General features: G+C 36.3%; 1 protein-coding gene across 2 annotated transcripts in view; it reads right to left on the reverse strand.

The window, feature by feature from the left end:
* ARAP2 (ArfGAP with RhoGAP domain, ankyrin repeat and PH domain 2) overlaps positions 1-14,004 on the reverse strand; it is a 178,692-nt gene that overhangs the window by 100,783 nt on the left and 63,905 nt on the right. For both annotated transcript variants that reach the window (XM_025385218.1, XM_025385219.1), the window contains exon 9: positions 8,444-8,622. In XM_025385218.1, coding sequence (XP_025241003.1) covers positions 8,444-8,622 — 179 coding nt within the window. The remainder of the gene's footprint in view (positions 1-8,443; positions 8,623-14,004) is intronic.

Genomic DNA, 14,004 nt, shown 5'->3' on the forward strand with positions numbered 1-14,004 from the left:
TCTCTACGGAAGGAAGAAAATCAAGCTTTTTGAATTGGCTGCATTTTAATAAGTTTCAGCCTACTGGCACAGGGTTATACTTGATTATTAATTTTTTCAATTCCCTAATTATCCACAGCTATGCTCCTGCTGGATCACATACCCATTGGATAAACTCACAATGCATGTGATTGGGAACTCAAGCTCTCTTTCACAAGTGAGGAAATTAAGTAAGGTAGGAGTAGCAAGATAAGATATTTTTAAAACAGCTTTTTGATGGCTCACCTTGATACCAGAATAAACTTTAGAATAAATAAATAAACTCTAGAATAAATACTTGGACTGCATGTCCTTCAAACAATTCTCCATAATGAGGTATTTGACAAAAACTGTGTATCAGATCACTCCAGGTTATATTCTCTGATGGGGGCCTCGCCTGCTAGTCCTGTATGTTACTAAGGGCACACATAATACTCTGACCATCATACTAGCAGATAGTAAGAATGACATCCTTTTATGGAAACTGATGAGCCTCATCAAGGCTCCTGCATGAATAGATGGCTGCTCATCTCCGCAGCAAATCATAAAATGTCTACATGTAAAGCTGTACTTTCTGTTAAAATAAGGGAGTGCTAGCTGGTCAACACCCCAAATTTCTCCCAAACAAGGCAAAGATGATTTTTTTTTTTTTTTTGAGACAGAGTCTTGCTCTGTTGCCCAGGCTAGAGTGCAATGGCACGATCTCAGCTCACTGCAACCTCAGCCTCCCAGGTTCAAGCGATTCCCCTGCCTCAGCCTCCCAAGTAGCTGGGACTACAGGAATGCGCTACCACGCCCAGCTAACTTTTTTTGTATTTCAGTAGAGACGGGGTGTCACCATGTTGGCCAGGATGGTCTCAATTTCCTGACCTCCTGATCTGCCAGCCTTGGCCTCCCAAAGTGCTGGGCTTGCATGCGTGAGCCACTGTACCACCTACTTATCAGCTGCTTGCCGTGGCCATATGGTTTTGAGTAATTAGAGTATGTACAGAACTGACCAGCATAAACTGACTGTAAAATATACATTAGAGTAACAAAGTAAATGTTAGTGCTCTTGAGAGCTATCATATATGAAACAACTGCATTTTCTGTTAAAAGTTGTGGACACTAAGCCATTATTTTCACAGTATTTAGACAGTATTTAGAACATGTTTAGAATACTTCTCATCCCTAGATACTCATAAAAATTACCTATGGTGATCTCTCCCTCCCACCAAGAGACCCTGATTCCATGAATCTGGGGGCAGAACCTAAGAATGTTTAATTTCCAAAAACAAAAGTACAACCTCATGGCTTTTATATGTGGCCAATGCCAAGAAACACTGATTTAGATAGCAGAACCATTATGCAACTAGTTTAGACTGTGTAAGTATGCAATATGTAACTGTCAAGACATAAATACTCCTCTCTTTGACCAGGCACTGTGGCTCACACCTTAATCCCAACACTTTGGGAGGCCCAGGTGAGAGGATTGCTTGAAGCCGGGAGTTCAAGACCAGCCTGAGCAACATAGTGATATCCTGTCTCTACAAACGAAAACCAAAAAGACTCAATTTTATCTGCTTCTGTAGAATGCATGCAATCAGAATATACAAAAAGCATTTGAAATAATTAAGACTATCAATTTCAAACAAGCAGGCCAGAACAGGATGACACTTTGGATTGCTGAGATCCTATTTGTGCTGGGTGCCAACCCCTCTGTTAATGTCCAGAGGTGTTAAAAGCATCCGTCTTCATTAAGCATATAGCATGGACTCTGTAATTGGTTTAATATCTATTTGTGCATGCTATGAAGTTTACAAACAGCTATGAACTCTTGTTTGATTTCCTAGTTCTGTGAAGTAAGCAGAGCAGATACAGTCATTTGTTAATGGGAAAATAGTCCTGGCAAAGCAAAGCAGTGCTTAGTAAGTACCTAGTTGTGCCAGAAACTGTGCTTAGTCCTTGGGCTGCACAAAAGCATAAGTCTGGGTATCTGCCTTAGGGAAGTTTTTGGTCTAAAAATGAGATAACAGAAAAATGCAAAAATGCAGTAAGTGTTATTTAAAAAAAAAAAAAAAAAAAAGCCTGGTGGTAGGCATACTGAATCCAACCCATAAGAGAGAGTTATCTTCCTAACAGACCTTCCAAAGGTTGTGACATTTAACCGGCCAAAGGAAAAAACCCAGACCAGGTTTCTTATTCAGGTATTCCTCTCTCGCTTGTTCACCTATTGCAAAATAGGGATAACAGTAGTACCTACAGCATCACTTTCGTGAGGGTTAAATTAATGCAATAAAAATGCTAAAAAGAATGCCTGGAATGCAGTAAGTGCTACACAGGACTAGCTAACTTTTGTTATTATTATTTTTATTTTATACCTTTTGAATTTAAAGCCAACTGAACATAGTATCTATTTAAAACTTAATTACAAAAAAAAGTCCCGTCCAAAAATAACTAGCAGGCATAAATTTTTAAAAATAGAATGCAATGTGAATGGTAAATGTTCAACTAAATTAAAAATAAATTGCCCATTAACAACAATCTGATTGTGAGCTTTATTCTTATTAGGAAAAACAGGCATGAGCCAGGGATAAGCCAAACTATCAACTTTTAAAATGCTATAAACTGGATTGAAAAAAACAGTAGCACAAAAATTCAGTGGGTAGAGTTGTAGTATTATAGAAAGTAGAAGGCTGAAAATAGATTCTGAAGTAAGCAATATTTTAAAGTGAATTTGCTGTGATAGAATGTAGGATGTCAAGAATCATGAATCCCACTAAAGTAACAATGGCTAGGCTTGGCTTCGCAGATTTGGCCACTGCAAGGGTGGTACAATGGCCAGGTGGGCCCTGCAGGTCAGACCTAGGGAGAATCAAAGCTGAGCCAATAACTGGCTGCTTGATCATTGGCAAGTTAGTTAGTTTATGTAGACCTCAGTTTCCTTATTTATGAAAATAGTCAGGTCTACCTTACATTATATTATTATAGGAGTAAATAAAGCAACATAAATTAAGGGTCTGATACACCCACTTAATTCTTTCTTTTGAAGGTTCTAAAAGAATTTATCTTCAATATAAATATTTCCATTTTTTAATAATTACAGAAAGTATTCATACCAATGATTCCATATTAAACATTCAGATAGAATTAATGGTAAATACCAAGATACTGAAATAGGTTATTCATATGAATTTGTAACAACACAACCTGGTAAAAACTACATTTTTAAAACTACACAGTGAAAGAGCAAAATATAAAACTGACTCCTAAACAGAAAAATAAGGAAAGGTTTGTTAACCCCAAATCTGCTGAAATTTCAAACCTATTTTTGGAATTACTGGATGCCAGGTTTCCATGCCAGGAATTTAAGAACTCGGTGCTTAAACATTTGTTGAAAACAGATGTGGCATTGTATGACACTGGCACCAGCTTTCCTGGGAAACACCAGATGCAGAGTTTGGCCAGATACAGAACCCAGAGAATCTGAGGCCACCACCTCCATCCTGCTGCTCCTTTCTGTGCCACACAACCCGTCGCCCTATGAGGTCTATTTAAATTCTATTAGAGTTTCACTCCCATGCCAGAACACCAGGGAACATTATGTTGGGGGGAATGAGGGAGGATGAGTCTCTTGTTATACCCTGATTTGAAAATGTTTAATCAAGTGAGTTTATGTAGTTAAAACCTCAATGCCACAATTATCAGCAGGATACCAAACCCACCAAGTAAGACATCTGGTTTTAATGAATTCATTAATATTAACATGGCATAAAAAAAGTGTCAAGAGAAGAAGGGAGACTGGCTGACAGGACAACAGAACAAATGGAAACCAACGCCGGTTGTCTTAAATCTTCCTCATGTCCACTTGCAGAAATTCCTTTCAACTACCAATACCACTTATTTAAGAATTCACATATGTAAATATATGTCCATATTTGATTACCTTATTTAAACTTTAAAAAATTCTGACTTACACACTACACCCCTATCATTTCAGGATAAATAATTTACAAAATAATTTTTGTTCCAGAATACAGAAGCTCTATTAGCTTTGAACTGATTAAAAAACACTTTAGTTACAGAAACAAAATTTCTACAAAACAAAAACTGACAAATGAAAAGCAAAATAGTTCAGAAAAAAATTGTAGAAAATATGAAGATTCATGTCTCTCTTATATAAATAGCATAAAGTAATTAGCAAGAAAGACATAAGATCCCTATAAATAAATGGACAAAGAAGATGAAGAGACAATTTGAGAAAAAATCATTTTAAAAGAGAATTGGAGGGGAAAAAAAACTCTCCTGTCAAAAAAAAAACAGTTATAATTGATCATTAATTCAACAAGTTCACCCTACCTATGTTTACTGAGTGCTAGCTTATTGCCTGAGGACACAGCAGTGAATAAAGTAAATATTCACACTGTTGATTTGGGAATATAAAAATGATAAATCTCACACTTTTCAGGTTATAATGTAACTAGATGCCTATCACATAGCTGTAGCATTTTCAATGTAAACTACTCTTGAGGAAGGGGTCATAGAAATTCTTGCCAATAATAATAATCATCATCATCATCAGAAAGGAAGTCAAGGCTACATATTGAAGGTTACCAGAAACCTCACTGATTTATTTAACACTATGTATTACCCCAACAGGAAGGCCCAGAAAGCGGAGATCTTGTGGGTTACCACTGTACCCCTCATGTCTAGAGCAGTGCCCAGAAATGAGAAAATGCCCCTACATGTGTCACCTGGATGAATGAATCCAGAAATATGGTCACTATAGTGTAACCTATACAAACCCACTTACACAGGTCATTTTATACAATGCTGAAATAATAATATGAAAAAAACTGTCATATTATAACACATTGCAGGCATCCAAAACATAAGCAGAGACAAGGAATGGGAGAAAATGTGCAAAAATTAAAGCAGAATGCAGTTGTGAAATGGTGCTAAATATTAAAGGGATTACATTTAATTTATGTGATATTAGCACCCCACTGTTTCGCAGCATGGTAATTAGGTAAAGAATCTGAGTGTCAGTTTCTACTATGCCATTTTCCACCCTAACAAATGATTTTACAAATCTTTTCATAGTTATTTCCACTTCGTCTTAACGTCTAAAGATAGGCTTTAAGTTGTTTTAAACAAATCAACTGAGAGCAGTATTTTATAATGTGTGTTTTTTGGTTCATCCATTATAGAACCACCTGTGGTGCTTTTTGTGAATTCAGATTCTACAACCCATTTCCAGAAATTGTGAATTAACAAATCTGAAAAGAGCTCAGAAATGTTGAATTTTAACTTGCAACTTAAGTAATGGCCTTAGAGATAGTAATCCATCTCCCTTCTTCACGTGATGCCATTTAAACCTAAAGAGACTAACTTAATTACCTGAGCCAATTAATAGTAGAACAAGAATAAAAAGCCATAACTGCAACTTCCCAGTCCAATCTTCTTTGCAATAAATGAGATTCCTCTTTAATAACTCTTCAACATTTGCTGTAGTAGCTACCCTTCTACCTCTAGCCACTGTCTGTTTACTCTCTCTGGAGTAACTGCCAAAGTAAATTAGTAAAATTATGTATAAATCAGAGGCAAGAAAAATAAAAATAGTTCCTATGTTAGGGTGGTGTAGGTCAATTTCATTTTTTTTTATTCTATTCGTGCTATTATGTGGGCGATAAATCCCATTTTAAAATAAAAATAATTAAGTTTTGTTGCATGTCACTAAATTAAATCCAACACAAATTAAGACATAGAGGTTCAAATCGAACATCACTTACATTTTTATGATAAATATATTCATTTCATCATCTTTAAAAAAATACACAAGATTACTCTGTGTGTGTATCTGTATAAAACTTTTCGAAGTTGAATCAAACCATCTTAGGATTGTTTAGTGCTTTTCCTAAAACACAGGTGGTTGCCCTCACTGGCAGAAAGCCCTCTGACCCATTATTCAGCATGTCACCAGGTTTTTCACATGTGCTCCATCATGGGAGAAAACCAATGGGCAACTTTCCTCTGGAGAAAAAGACATATACCAGGATGCAAAAACAGATGAAAACGGAATGGTATGCCAGGGTCTGAACGTGGACAGCCTTTCTTATTGGCTCATTCTTGAATCAACTAGTTCTTTAAGACTGACTAAAGATTAAGTCCCTTAAGACCTGAATCCGTGCGATATAATGCAATTAAACACACACACACACACAAATAGTATACATTTAAAGATGTGTGTGCGCGCACGCATATATATATATGTTAATGCATAGAAAAGACTTTGTATACAAGCATAAAAATATGTTTACTTATCAAAAGATGGAAAGGGGTTCAGCCTTAATGCTTTAATTTTTAAGGAGAATATACTCATTACTCATGTACATAGAAATGCCTCTAATGCACTGACTTCATTAGATGCCCTTTTTTTGCACCTCTCTGTAACTCCTGTACAACCTATTATTGCACTGAACTCACCATCCATCATATGTTCTGGTCTTGACTTTTCCTCTTGGAAGACAAGACTTGTATCCCTCTTCTCAGTAAACCCATCATTTTTAGTGTGCCTGACTTGGTATACAATGTTTATTGAAAGCATACCCTGAAACTCCTGGACAACTAAATTATTCAGTGAAAGAATCCTTAGGCAATTTCTAAAAGTTCCCAAGTCAGAAAATTTCTCTTCAACCTAGACTTTAAAAAGACAGTTTGTAGAGCAGTTAAGAAGGTAGACTTAGAGTTATACAGCTCGTTTTAAACTCAACTCTGCATTATAAACTGTAATTCCTAGACCTATTACTTAATCTTCATTTTCCTCATCTACAAAACATAGACAAAAAATGTCTTCCTCCTATATTTGTGGTGAAGATTAAAAGGAAATGTCTACAAATTACCATTGTACCTGGTACTCAGCAAATAGTATTCATTACGCTTTTCACATTCAATTCCTAATACTAAAGCAATAATTTCATGTACATTTTCACTAATCAGAAAGTGTTAATAAAACTTTTAAAATATCTATTGTATTCCTAGAGAATAACAGAAACTCAGACAGTTTAATATGAGCAATGAAATTAATCATAAGAACTCTATGCAAGTCTATCAAATCTTGCTATCAGGTCTATGCAAGTGTAAACTGAATACCTCAATTAATTTGGAAGAGTAACTTCCATACTGATACATGCAAATTATGCATTTTTAACCTCCATTCCAATAAGAAAAGTTGCAATCATCTTATTTTGTAGACTGAAATGTTCATATTCAATTTGTACACATTATTAAGCTATTCTTGAGAAATATACTAACTACTCACATTATTAATAGGCCAAGAGTGCTCAATGATGCCTTCAACTGTTAATTGGCTAAGATATCCTCTCCTCCAAAATATTCAATGCGTAAGTTCACACTAAAGTTCAGAGGATGCCTATAGTTAATTGTTCTGAAACTACTATTTGTTTTGATATTCCTATTTTTCTTATAAAAATAGTCGGCATTTATATTTCAACTTACTATAACCCATAATAAGGTATCATAAAATGAGTTCATCTTAGATCAGCTAACTAAAGTGCACAGTTCAACTCCACAATTATTAAGCATCTAATATATTCTAGGCTGAAAGATTTTAAAAGGAGGTATTCCAACAAAAGGGGTAAAGAATTATATATTATACATATTAAAAACATATACATATTAAAAACAAGGAATGTTAGAAAAAAGTCTATGGAATGAAATGAAGCTAACAGGATTTGTTAAAATTTTAGTTTACCATCAGACTCATCAAAACATTTAAATACTCTATTGAGTCCTCTGATATTAATCAAATTTAGTAAACCAGTCATTTGAATTGATTTTATTTATGTATATGTGATATGTGTGTATAGGTAGATGTATGTATGTATGTGCACTTGAATTTGTACTTATATAGACGTGTGTGTATATGTATATGTATGTGTGTGTGTGTATATCTATCTATCTCACATACATCTGCTCAAAATAAAACAGACCAACATTCTGAAAACTCAAGCAAATATGTTACCTGTGTTTACCCTACAATTATCTATCATAAAAATAAAAGGGTGCAGAATGGGTCCTATTTCATCACCAGCTGTAATGGTTCATTGGTCCTTAATTGTTCTCTCATGTAGTTGTATAATGTTATTTCAACCAAATAATATTTTTCAAAACTTATTTTCAATAATTTTACTTCCTCAATACCATAAAAGGTGATGTCCAGTTTCAAGTTTGATGTAGGTACTTTCTTGCTGGTGGAGACACCAAGAAAATTCAACAAAATCACTATTTCTTCGGTATATGTAGTGGAGTACACAATGCCAAAACAAGACTCTATAAGTAAAATCACTAATAATTCTTCCAAACAAAACATAGTTGTTACTACAATAAAATAGCAGCAATTTGTAATGACTATAACAGAGCTCACCTGTTCGTTTTTGCAAAGCCACACACTGTTTCCACTTAACACAGTAAAAATTTTTGCCTTATAGCCTCTCAATTCAAGATATCCACATTTCTCAGGTGTAACAACGCCTTGAGACTGTGAGGTAAGGGATTGTGATTTCAGTGCATTTAATAGTATGCTGATCCAGTCATTTCTCTCCTCTGAAAATAAAGACAGGAGAAAACACATAAATCCATATATAAGTCACATAGATACAGAAACGTCAAGAAGAAATCCACGCTCTTTGCAACACATAAGTGACAGATTCTTTCCACAACTACAATCTAAATGTTACTGTAAACACAGCAAATGACTCAATTCTTTGAGGGAAAAGGAGTAACACTATCCAGTTTTCGTGAAATGAGTTCCACTGGCTTTACCTGAGAGTTTATTAGAAGTGCAAAATCTCAGGCCCTACTCCAGACCTGATGAATCACAGGCTGTATTTTCAAAAGAACTACAGATGCTCCTTATCCCTTTTAATATCTGAGAAGCCCTCTTTTAGATCATTCATTAGATTAGATTTTCTTTTAATAGAAGAATGTGATATTGCTACCCAACAATTAACAGCTTTTATGTTTCAAGTCAGTTACTCAAAGACCCCGAAAATCCTACTTTCAAACAATCATTTGGAACCCACTCTAGAGTATACCCGCTTCAGTGTCACTTTCCCATTCCACTCTCAACACAGTAATTAACAATAGCATTTCACCTGGCAAATTAAAATTTGGTTCTCCTACTCCTTCCACAAAACTAAATGACCTTCAATTATGAACAGTGCACTGTGTTACAGGCATAGGAATTCGATCTAGTCTCCAAGGAGCAATTAAAGCTATAAGTCAAACAAGATTTGAACACAAAATGGAACACAGTAGTATAAATGTCATATAAATGGTATCAAATAATATATGAGTCAATTGAGATAAGTGATTTGCTGAAGGTCATATAGCAAGTTAGCTTTAAAATAAGCAGAATCACATGTTTTAACTCTCGAACAACTTTTCTTGGAACCATGGGGGTAAAAAAGAGGTACATGTGGTAGATCTTGAGAATGAAGAGCAATTCAAAAGACAAAACTGGAATTTGGAAGAGGGAAGATAATAGGATTCTGAGCAGAGGTTACTATAAGAACAAAGGCAGAAAAACCAACATCCATTCAGGGATAATTTATCAATGAATATATTTATAATTCTGAACTCACACAGAAATAATGGGAATATGACCACAGAATTCATACTGCCTGTTTAGGAATGTTGTCTTTATTACAAAGGAAAACCATTTCAGCATTCTTAGCAATAAAAAGACATTATGATAATACAGACAACGACAGGTAGACTACACTGGAAGCCTGAAGCTCAGGAACCAGGCAACGGAGACTTAAAATACTGTGAAAATGGAAACAAAATGACTTACAAGGAATTAAGGCATTTAGGAAAGTGAAAAAAATTAGTTGTACAAACATGATGGGTGTTGATAAGAAAAACAAATTACTTAGAATAAAAGTAACGTGGCATCAGAAATTGGCCAGGCAAACAAGCAGAATCCAATTAGTTAACAGAACCACCTCAGGTTTTCAGTGCCGTGCCTTGAGCATCCAGGCAGACTGATAGCACTATGTGAACAACAGTAACCTGTACATGAGAAGACCCATGGAAATGAATAAACATGAAGTGTAAAAGGGGAAGAAACTGGCAAACCTTGAGGTGCAACTATATCTATAAGGCTGGAAATTGAGCTACCAGAACATAGGGAGAAGTAGTTGTCAAAGCAAAAGGAAATAAAGCAAAACATACTGAATCACAGGTAGTAAAAGTTTTCACAGGATGAAGGAAGAGGAGAAAGCAGGGCCCAGTTTGGGAAATGGGACAGTTTCTCAGATCCTTCTCAGACAGGTCTGCCCAGTGACTTAATTGTGGATTGAAATAAGTTACCATATTAAACTTACTCATATTTAAACATGACTCCACAGTTATTTCATAATGAGTCTTACTTTTTCAATTATAATTGTTCTTGTTCACCTTCAAAACTAATAAAAACAGTTGATTGTGTCTTTAATGACCAAAGTCAAAATGTTTATTTAAAAACTTATTCAATAGTACGTTATTGCAGGTGTCACACAATCTTCCAGGAATTGGTGCTTGATAGCTGGGTGTGGTGTCCCACACCTGTAATCCCAGCACTCTGGGAAGCCAAGAGGGGAGGATTATTTGAGGTCAGAAGCTCAAGACCAGTCTGGCCAACATGGTGAAACCCAGTCTATACTAACAACACACACAGAAAATTAGCTGGGCATGGTGGCAGGTGCCTGTAAGCCAAGCAACTCGGGACGCTGAGGCATGAGAATCGCTTGAGCCCGGGAGACTAAGATCGCAGTAAGCCCAGATCGTGCCACTGCACTCCAGCCTGGGCAACAAGAGTGAAACTTCGTCTCAAAAAAAAAAAAAAAAAAAGGAATTCCTGCTTGTTGCAATATATCAGGATGAAATATTTATCAAATGTCCCTAGTATTGTTATACATCCTAAACTAAAAGACATTAAAATATTCAAGTAGCTAAGTCAATGTCAATATGCAGCAGCTATTCTACGTTTTTCCATCTGCATAAACAGATCCAGATTGCACTACAATAATTTATTACATTTTCAGTTACAGCAACAGACCTTCCATTTAACTTGGTTATTACTTGTGATCATTAGTTTCACACAAGATATTCCTGCCGAGTAAATGGTACATAATGGTTGTTTGTTTCTTTATTTGTGCTAATCCATATAAACCACTGTGTTTGAAACGTAGGTCATAATTTAATGAGCTGGGCCTAAGTGTCTATGGCTTTTAGATTACTGCTAGCATATATTTCAGTTTCTCAGGAATTAATTTAATTGCACCTGTTGGAATTAAGCTTACTTTGGCTGCATCTCAACACGTAGCCTAGAAGAATTATCTAGCTCCTGAGGGCCTCAGTTACTAAAAGGAAGTAAACAATCATGACGAAGAACAGGAATTAATAGTAACATTCTGTTTATTCTGAATTACCCATGCCAATGGAAAGAAACAATGGAACAGATAATCCAAACACAATAAAATAGATTACAAGTATCATCTGTATTCGACCATACAATGTGTGCATCCTGAGATATGGGGGAATATGCTTTCATAAGTCACAACATTCCAAACCAAATAATGATTTCCTGCTGGACAAGAGTCTAGGGCAAAGTCAGATACTGTGCTAGCTTTTGCTTGTTCTTCAAACCAAGATACTTTTTATTCTTTCCAATAACAAATATCTATTGAGTGTCTATCTTGATCTTAGCACTGTGCTAAGCACCATTTCTCCAGGAAACAAGCTCTGACCTAGATATGGCTTGGCTCTAAGAATAGCATTCCAGGCTGGACAAAAAGAAAGGGAGTGGAGAACACAAAGAATAAGTGTTGAAATTGCCATTTTTTTGTGATTATGCTAGAATGTAAATAAAATACAATAGCAAATTCCTAAAACCTCAAATCAGTTCTTGATGGTTTCAGGAACGGCAGCTTAGAGTATAAGAACAATAATAATAAAAAAAGAGGTTTAAGAAAAATCGAGACAATATTCTCTGGACTACTGGGTTTAGCAGTAGGCATACTCCTTAGTAACAAGGGATTGGTTACACTAGAGATTACTACATAAGGGCCATGCAAAACATCAACAACATTATCTAATAAAGTTTAGCTGGACCTTTACTTTTGATATAACAGTATGATCTAACTAAAGTTCCCTCAATGAAATTCCTGATCAATATCAGAGAAGGAAGTAGTGCATGCACATAAGGATTGTTCTTCAAATTGATAGCCACTCACTCGTACAAATACTCCCTAAGCCTACTATGTTCCAAAACCTATTCTGAATACCAGGAATGGAACAGCGAACAAGACTGACCATGACCTTACTCTCCGGGAAGTTTACACGCTAGTGAAAGGAGGAAGGCCATATAAACTTAAATATACATTACAAAGTGGCAAGTGCAATTGGTAACATACACAAGATGAGGGGCCCAGGGAGTGCTATTTTGTACAGGATACATAAAAAGCCTCAGAAGAAGGGGATGGTTAACCAAAAACCTAAAGGAAGAGGAAGTAAAGAAGCAGGTCCTAGCTGAGAAGCAGGCAGAGGAAGAGCATTCCAGGATAAGGTGAACATGTAACAAGGCCCTGAGACAACAGCAGATTTGGTGTATTCAAGGAACAAAAGGCCTCTGTAGGTGAACCAACCATAGTACAGGAGAAAGGGAACAGAAAAAGATAGGACAGAAAGACCAAGGCCAGATCATGCAGGGGTTTTTGGACATCACAAGTACTTCTTACTCTCAGTAAGATGCAGAAACCGGCTGGGTGCGGTGGCTCACTCCTGTAATCCCAGAACTTTGGAAGGCCAAGGCAGGCAGATCACAAGGTCAGGTGATGGAGACCATCCTGGCTAACATGGTGAAAACCTTATCTCTACTAAAAATACAAAAAATTAGCTGGGCGTCGTGGCACACACCTGTAGTCTCAGCTACTTGGGAGGCTGAGGTAGAAGAATCACTTGAACCTGGGAGGTGGACGTTGCAGTGAGCCGCAATCGCACCACTGCACTCCAGCCTGTGTGACAGAGCGAGACTCCATTTCAAAAGGAGGAAAAAAAAAAAAAAAAAAAAAAAAGATGCAGAATCCATGGAGCATGTAAAGTGAACTGACATGATTTGACTTCCTTACTGAATAACTGCTCTGACAAGTACAGGAAAAATATGACAACAGTTGATCATGAGAGATGATTAAAACAATTCTGATAGCAGTGGAGTTGTTGAGAATTGGTCAGCATCTAAACACACTTTCAAAGTCAAACTGACAAGATTTGCTGATGGACTAGATGTGAAGTGAGAAGAAAAAGATTCAAGAATAACTCCACACTTCATGGCCTAAGCACCTGAGGCTTCTATTTGCTGAGATGAGGAAGATTACAAGGGAGAAAGTCTGGTTGAGCAGGTGGAAATGGGAATTTTGATACATTAAGTGTGAGGTGCTACTAGGCAGCCATGTTGACATGTCAAGTAGGCTGCTGGATATGACCGTGGAGTACAGGAAGAGGTCAGAGATGGAGATACATATTTGACATCAGTCACCCTAAAACCAAGAGATCGCCTTCAAAACCAGACTTGGGGCCCCACAATTGAATATTTTAAACAGAATTTGGAGTCCTAGCAAGTTCCTAAAATACATTATGTCAGAAACTTCCAGAATATCATGAAGTCTTCAAAGGAAACACTTAGCAAATCATCATTAATGAGATTAAGGAGGGTGAGTAAGTAAAGGGATAATAAATGTTTCATGCCTTGCTTATAAAAACGTTGACGATTTCAAAAGAGGTAAGAGTCTGCTTGCCAAAAACAACTAAGGAGGGCATTTATATGTTCTTCTAAAAAATTTTTAAATTAAAACAAAGACTTTTCCATATCAGTATCAGAGCTGCCATTGGATGGCTGTATGATGCTGTCTAAAAGCAGAATTGAGAGACAGCCACAGGGTCTAG

Source organism: Theropithecus gelada, chromosome 5 (genome assembly GCF_003255815.1).
Source record: "Theropithecus gelada isolate Dixy chromosome 5, Tgel_1.0, whole genome shotgun sequence".
In the NCBI taxonomy this organism is placed as follows: domain Eukaryota; kingdom Metazoa; phylum Chordata; class Mammalia; order Primates; family Cercopithecidae; genus Theropithecus; species Theropithecus gelada.